At 39.4% G+C, this 7,927-nt stretch overlaps 1 protein-coding gene across 2 annotated transcripts; it reads left to right on the forward strand.

Moving 5' to 3' along the window:
- Nucleotides 1–207: 207 nt before the first annotated feature.
- LOC147312947 (sterile alpha motif domain-containing protein 12-like) lies at nucleotides 208–6,395 on the forward strand. 2 transcript variants are annotated; one of them, XM_086263826.1, is made up of 5 exons: nucleotides 213–305; nucleotides 4,271–4,354; nucleotides 4,815–4,941; nucleotides 5,078–5,218; nucleotides 5,483–6,395. In XM_086263826.1, exons 3-5 carry the CDS (start codon nucleotides 4,821–4,823, stop codon nucleotides 5,497–5,499), a joined length of 279 nt encoding a protein of 92 aa, XP_086119952.1. In that variant the 5' UTR covers nucleotides 213–305; nucleotides 4,271–4,354; nucleotides 4,815–4,820; the 3' UTR covers nucleotides 5,500–6,395. The 2 variants fall into 2 exon arrangements, with proteins under 2 accessions (XP_086119953.1, XP_086119952.1); XM_086263827.1 differs by lacking the exon at nucleotides 4,271–4,354 and having other exon boundaries at nucleotides 208–305.
- The last annotated feature ends 1,532 nt before the right edge of the window (nucleotides 6,396–7,927 follow it).

A 7,927-nucleotide genomic window follows, 5' to 3' on the forward strand; every position in this document is an offset into this window, starting at 1 on the left:
GACAGGTGGCCTCACAGCTAATTGTCTGTGAACCATATTAACTCCATACCGGTACATAATATAAATAAATGGGCTAGGTATACATGTTTTCTTTTTAATGCACAGATACCAGTGTACCTGGAAATACTACAGACTTCATTAATAGTATGCAGCATGTACCAAACACATGTTACCACGGCACCTGAATGCATCACGTGGCAGGGGTAATGGGCGGGGCCTGTGAAATGAACTTACCTACTGTAACACTTCAGTAAAGGTACGAATAGGGTCGCCATTTAAACGTTACGAACGGGAGCGGGCTGGAGGTAAATATCAACTTCCTACTGAACTAAACACCTACATAAAGTTTGTGTAGATAACCAAGTGTTAAAGCGGCTTACCTACAGTATTGTTGTAGCTATTTGACGTTGTTGAAAGACAGTTGTTGTCGATGGGTTGGGCTCAGTCCTGTACAACAGCCCAAATTCTACTCAAAATATTCATATACGCTTAATTGAGGTCTCTTAAATTCAGACATACATACCAAGCTGGTACAAATTAGTACATAACCTTTAGGTACACTGCTTTAATTCGGCATCAGCCTGTCAACAAGAAAAGGCGCCTAAAACAAGTAAAAATTTTAACACTGTAACCAGTCTGCGTATTCTGCTGAGCTTTAACACAGCTGAGAAAAACTGCAGCGGTAAATATTTTTTGGCAAGGTGATGCATAATGAATCTGTGCAATGCTGTGCAAAACTCTCAGTGCGTTTTTAGGGCATGCTTTACCATTTGCTGAAAGAAAACACACAATAAAGCGCCAACTGTTTGAATAAAGAACCGAAACGGCTGCATTGCATAATGTAAATGGAGCAAAGCTGCGGATTAGAGAGCTGAAATCTCTGTGAACTAGGTTATGGAAAAGTTGGACCACTTATTTCTTCCTAAAACAAACTTTAAAGCTTGTTCAGGAGAAGATGTACTTCTGCAAGACACCACAAGGTGGTAGGATTATATTTACAATGTATGAAGGATGCTGCAGCCTGCAGCTTGTGTATGTGTGTTTGACCATTGACGTTTTCTTTATTCCTTGCTGTATTTGATCATAATATCATAGGTCTGGCATAAATCTGCAGGCTCTCTTTCCAAGAAGAAATACAGAGAAACATAATGTATGCATATAGATACTAATAGGCAATCGTTTTCTGACCATTAGTATGTTGAATGTAAAGATTGTCTGTCTAAAATTTAAGATCAACTCTGATATATTATGAAATCCTGTTATATATTAAGCCAATTTCCAGACACCAAAAAATAACTAAAGATATAGATAATAGTCGTCCATCAATTTACAGTTCAAGATCTCCTGCATGCCATTGTGGGTTGGGAAGATATCAACACTCAAGACAGAGTGAGGAAATTAAACATGCACTAATTGCAGTGAGTTAAAGCTATAGAATTAGGCTGGAAAAATATTTTCTTTGGAGGATTGGTAGAGTGAGTCTGGATGTATAGAGTATATGCTGAGTTAGGTTTTGTGTGATGCACACCTATTTGGGAATAAGAGCCAAGTACTCAGTTAACATGATGCATGTGAAATAGTACAACACAAAACAATATGCTTGATTATTCTCCCCACATGTTATGCTGTAGACTACATTAGCTGTAAACTCATGCAATTAAAATTGTTTCGCTTTAATAATGTCAGTGTAATTATTGCAGTATGACTATTACAGTATAAAACAAACAAAACGTCTAGGACTCCCATACATGTTACACCATAACAAAACGTAAAACAACTATTAACACTAATATGGACTATGGACATCAAATAGGCAATGATCTATCAATCAATTCAATCTATTTATTTGTGAGGACATTTAAAAACAACACAGGTTGACCAAAGTGCTGACTAACTTACCGAGTAACAAGACCATTCAGTACTGTCTGAAAAGCTAACAAACTGAGGCTACATGAGAACTAGCTTCACCTGAGCTGAGTTCGGCACACGGGCTTGTGTTCGCAGATCAGTGAGGGCATACAGCTAGAGAGCAAACCTCACTTGCACTGCTCAAAGCTAAGCTGTCACATAACAGGGTACTAATGGGAGTTTTACAGAGTTTAGGATTTTCATGGGTGTTAGTTAAACAGTTAAATCTGTGAGTCCAGTGATGTTACATTATGATTGCAATTTGTAATTTTTAATCTAATATTTAGTCATTCTGTATTTCATACACACTCATTTCCCCTAAGAAATACTAAAAAACCTCAGATGGTCAAAGGAAACTTCAGTCCATCTGTGAAGTTCCTCAACAATGGGAATTATGACAGCATGACACATCAAAGGCCTCAAATGAAAGGTTAATAAGGGTGAAAGTGATTCAGTTTTTTTGTCTGGAGCAAACTATAATTAACTACCAGTGCACATGATCTACAATCAGCGCTGCGCCTGAGTAAACTGTCTGTTGGGAGAAGTTGGGTATTGCTAATATGGGGCATAGTGAGCTAAAGAGGCACTTGGAAATCAAACAAATCCTTTGGAGAGAATCTTGACCTACTTTAAAAAAGTCTGAACCCGAGGCAGCAGGAGTATATGTTAGATTGTGTGAAAGTGTTTGATAAGGTGACACTGATAATATGTCAGATGGCATAGAGGCTGTTGTTTGTGTGCCTTTAAATTCTGGCTATACACGACTGTGCAAAAGTCCTGACTTGTCTCTCATTTTTTTACAGTTTTCTTTTAAAGGAGCCAGACATTCTTGTAATATTGTGCAGCAGTTCTCCAGGATACAGTTCTCAAGTCTTTCAAAGTTTTCTTTGGACATTGGCTGCTTTTGTACCTCATTTCAGAAGAATGTTTTTTCTTTGTTAAGCTGCTGAACTCTGACTTATGAATAATTCAGACACCTAAATCAAAGGATGAACAGTGAGTCCGTATAAAAAGTCTCCTTCATCATTATGTAATTTCCAAAAACTTGGCATGTCTCAGCATGGTGTGCAATCCTTAAAAAATCTTGCAAAAACCTTGTGAAAACTGAACAAGTGCAGGACAAAAAAAGACATGACAGGTCTATAAAAGTATTTATAGTAGATAATCCGTGTATGAATCTTATATTCTTAAAACAGCAGACACCTGTCACAGCGCATGAGATGTTGATCTGGACCTTGGATCGAGCCATACGGTCCACATTGTTTAACAATGTTAAACTGAAGCTCAATGAAATGGTGATACTAGATGCAAAAGCCGGGAGCTGAATAATAAAAAATATCTGGTCAGCTAGAGAGAGAGAAAAAAAGTCTTGCACACAATCAGTAATTTACAAAAATCCAATTTTCCACCTTGCTTGTCACTGCATATTGCTTTTGTTTACAGGTCCTGGTTTAGCTGTAACTTGGCAGTATGAAACTAAATGAAATGGTTCAGAGCAAATAAGACAAGCTGTATATACAGTCATTTTATGCCACTATAAAATCTAACCACTGGGGCCCAATTCAGGAGCTGTGTGGCTTAAGAGCTGCTGTCTTCAGGCATAAAACCCACATTATTGTCCTCAGTTAGATTTCTTTACTCTCAGCTCACTCTGGCGCTGAAGGGAACTTTGCTGTCTTTTTACCTCGGTCACTCTCTGTATGTCAATTACTCCACTGGGATCTCGTTACCGCCTCAGCCAATCACGCATCCCTCTTAATTAACTCAGGAAATTACATTCCTATATTTACAACCTAATAACTAGACTGGCCTGCTGAAAAGGTCACATCAACTGTTTAGCAATTTTTGCCCTATTACATTGCAGCCCAGGAGGATATGGCTAGGAAAAAAGCCAAATGAACAGAAGGCAGCTTTTTGAAAAGTGCACAACTTTTTTTGACCTCTTAGTGTCATACTCGGTTGATTTCACCTTGCAGTACAAGAATCCATCGGCCATTCAAAACTATTTGTCATCATGTTCAGGGGGTTGTTGAATTAATCACCGGAAAATAGGCTTATGTGAAGCCAGTAGGTGATCCAGAGCGTCAAATATCAAGAGAAAATAACATTTTCTCACATTTGAAGGTCTACTGCAGACAAAAATGTCCTCAGCTAATGTGCCAGGAGCAAAACTTCATTGAGCTGTTGTTAAGGGTTGTCTGCATGTCCTCAGTGATGGCAGCTGACTTGCTGAGCTTATTTTCTGCTTTTAAAGGAGACATGTCAAATCCATTTTCATTTTTTTAGAGTAATTATGTGTCACCAGTGTGTCTAGGGGCCCACACAATTTTAAGAAAATCCCCTCATTTCTTTTCATTCTCAGTCATTCAGAGCGTGTGTGAACATTTGCAGCCTATTGTGACAAACAAATCCACGTACACGAGCCCTCACCACATCATATTTTAAGGTAAACTCTGTTTTTAAGATTTTTTACCACTCAGCCATAAAAGGTTGATAGGGTATTGTCATTGCCCTGCCAAGCAGGTGGGCGGTGTGGACACCCAAGTTTGTGAACTCGAGAATGAGGTGATGTAAGATTTTCAAATTGATACCACAACAACAAGAACAAGAACAAGATAACCTGAGAACTGGGTACCGTATATAAACGTAAATAAATATAAAATACAAATATAAAATCCAATCTGTAATGTAATGGAGCCCAAATGTTGCCTCACAAATTGGTAAAGGTTAGTGCCAGACAGAGATGTTGCTGTAATATCAAGCATGCATTTGTCTCTTTCTTCAGTGTGAAGACTGAATTTAACTGCATTTGGTACAGTGAATTATTTTGTACTGTAAGACAAAAAGCTAAACATTTACTTTTTCTGCACTTCTCTTAATTTCTCTTCTTATGTTTTATTGATCAGAGGGCGATGGGACTATCAAAGGGGCCATCATCATGGTCAGTGGAAGAAGTGCTGGAGTGGATTCAGGAACAGTATCCGACTAAGATGACCCTACTCCACAAAGCCGTAATCAAACATGACATAACAGGTACAACACATGCATGGTATTCCTGCTTCAGTGGCAGGAATTTAACAGGCCAAGTCATTATTAGCTTTCCTCGCATTATTTTGAATCTCTTTTTATATACTTGAACAAATCACTGGGATCCTGTTTAAATCTGCAGGCCGTGTGTTGCTGAGACTAAAGGACTATCAGCTGAAGCTTCTTGGGGTGGAAGATGAGAAGCAGCAGCAGGAAATTTTGCAGGACCTCCTTCTTCTCAAAGTTCAGGAAGAAATCAGTGAACTTAGTGACATCTGCTCTGGTGAGCCTGCCAAATGACTTCATCTTCAGTTCACGGCTGAACTATATATGTAATAAAAAAGTCATAAAGTTGCATTGATAAGGGCATATTTGTTGGAATGCAACAATTATGCATAGAAACAATGGTGCAGGATTCATTTTAATTAAAACTAAGTCATAAATTTAAGTTTGTTCAAAGAAAAAAAAGAATTAAGAGTATTACCATTTTAATTCCTGAAAATAGTTCCTAATTTTTGTTTTATTTGCTTTCTTATATACTCTCCAGAGTTTCTTTCTCCATGAATCACAGTGAAAATCTTCAGAAAGCCAAAGAAAAAAACAGAACCATGGCTGACTTTTTGTTATTTTTTTGAATTTCCCAACCATCCATTCATCCACGTGAAGGAGACAGAAAGGTGGAATTGATGGAAATAACAAGAAGTGAATAGAAAGAAGGATCGATGAGGAATGAAGAGAGAAGGAAACCCATTTCCGGTGTGAAATCTGACCTGTGCAGATGGATGAGATTAGTTTCTGTCTGAGTGGCTTTTTCTGATCCTACTGTCCATTAATCTCCGTGTTTTTTCTGTCCCTGCACTGGGTTTGCCAACCATGGCATTATAAAACATACGAACAAAAGTTTTTATGGACCAAATATGCAGTCGCAGTATGTGTAGAGGTTTAGGATATAAGCCAATCAGCAGATCATTTAAAGCCAAAATGAAACAATCTGCTCACCGATTTTCCCAGGGGATGCATTCTGCTGAGTTTGTTGGTTTAAATTTGTGTTTTTGACTGCAGTTTTTCAGGAAATTTAAGTGGATTTATGAGAGATTTTTTACTTACCTTCTTGACCCCGTGACAAATATCAAATCCTACACACATTTTCATCCTACTAGTATTGTAATAGGTAGCTTGCTCTCAAAATAGGAACAGATTGTATTTTAATAACAGATACTGCTTATCCTCAGTATTTCCTGGGTGGAAAGGTTAAACATTTCACACGTCTGATCAGAAGAGCTGAGTCAAAGCTGTAAAACTTTGTCATGTTGTTTGCTTTTCTCTCTGACTAAAATTGCTTTTCACAAACCAGATGTTGGTGTGCTGCTGTTTCCTTTCAAGTTCATTGTTTTTTGAAGTGAACTGTCAGTTTGTCTGGATTTGATTGTGATGATGCAGTTTCATTAAATCTGTTTCAAGCGACTGCCACTTTGAGATTGCCTCCTTTAAATGTGTATTGTAGGCATCGCTAAGACTGCACAAGTTTCCTACTTCTGACCATCTCTTTGTTGTTTGGTGCACTGAATTTAAAGTGTTTTTGTTAATCATTTCTCTTTTTGGTAAAGACTACTATGGTGTAAACATAGTAAGGAATTTCTGTTTTTACAGCTGCAGCCTGTTAATATCCATGTTCCTCCTAAAAATCTTCTTTTTACTGTGTGGAAAATCCCTCTATGACAGATCGCTGTGAAAGACCCAGGACTGTTAAAACTAAAGGCTATAATCATAGGTGTGTCACCTTCATGGGTATAACCTGGATATATTATGATTAGCTGGAATCTATTGATCTGTAATTGCAGTCACGCATTAACACATTTGAAAATAATTGTTGCAAGCAGGCTCCTCTCTACATATCGCAGCAGTGTGGTTGTACCTCTCACTGCTTGGCAGTTGCGCATTTTCCTTGAGCATCTGAAAGTGCATTGATAGTAATAGGCTACTGCTTGCAGCTAGGCTATATATAGTTTTTCGCATAGAAATGGGGGGGATGAAGGCAGCCAAGACTTTAAATCAGTCCTGTTTAATATCTTATGATTCCTTCAGCAGCTGTGTGATTTAACGAAACTGTGACCTGATCTAAGATCAAATCCAGGATGCTAATATTATGTATTATATTAGTATTATTATCTAATATTATAACCTACTGAGCTGATTAAAGCAGATACCACACTGCCAGGAAGGGGAGCTACAAAGAAATGAACAGTCTAACATTTTTATGGTAGTTTACTTTTAATGGAAAGAAAAAAATGTCAATCAAAATTCCAGAATAAAAACATCATTTGGGAGGTAGGATTGTTTCTCACCTGAAGAAAGATATAATATAGGCTTTGAAATTGTATACGCTGGATTTGAAAGGGCAGTAAGGCAAAGCACACAGTCCCTTAACGTAAGACTGTGTCTGGGGGTGGGCGTCCGGGTACACACCGGCTCACTCCTTGGCGGCCGCTTGTCGGGGCCTGGGGCTCGCTCGGGCCCCTTTGGAGGTGGGGTGCCCCCGGCCTCTCGGCCTGGGGCTCGGTCACTCAGGCACAGCTGGGGGCCGGCGGAGCTCACGGGCGCGTCACTGCAACTCCCCCTGACTTCTGCTCCGCGGCTGCTGGGCGAGCCCTCATCTGGGACTCTCCTCAGCTCTTACTGGAACAGTGGCGCGGCTGCCCCTCTGTTGGTCTTCCTTGGTCTCTTGTGTTCTGGGGGCCTCTGGATGTCTGGAGTTTTGATCTCCTCCATACCTGCTTCACACCCTGGAGGACGGGGCTGTGGCCCCCCCACACTCCCTAGCAGATCATTACATGGAGAAACCTTTGGAATGCAAGCATGCTGATCCACACAGGTATGCACACATGGGTATTCACAGACGCGGACTAAAGCTTTCTTGGCTGCTGCCTCAAAGCACACTGTGCGCTGTCTATCTTGCGTGCTGCACAATATCGTTTATTATTTAGTAAATATT

The sequence above is a fragment of the Aulonocara sp. 'chitande type north' Nkhata Bay genome, linkage group LG15 (assembly GCF_057382095.1).
Source record: "Aulonocara sp. 'chitande type north' Nkhata Bay isolate Kocher_YH1m ecotype deep benthic linkage group LG15, A_spYH_male_GT1.1, whole genome shotgun sequence".
Classification (NCBI taxonomy): Eukaryota; Metazoa; Chordata; class Actinopteri; order Cichliformes; family Cichlidae; genus Aulonocara; species Aulonocara sp. 'chitande type north' Nkhata Bay.

Coding starts and splice junctions, on each gene's coding strand:
- LOC147312947 (XM_086263827.1), top strand. CDS start 4,821: ATGGGACTATCAAAGGGGCCATCATCATGGTCAGTGGAAGAAGTGCTG. Junction 4,942..5,077: donor AATCAAACATGACATAACAG/GTACAACACATG, acceptor TTAAATCTGCAG/GCCGTGTGTTGCTGAGACTA.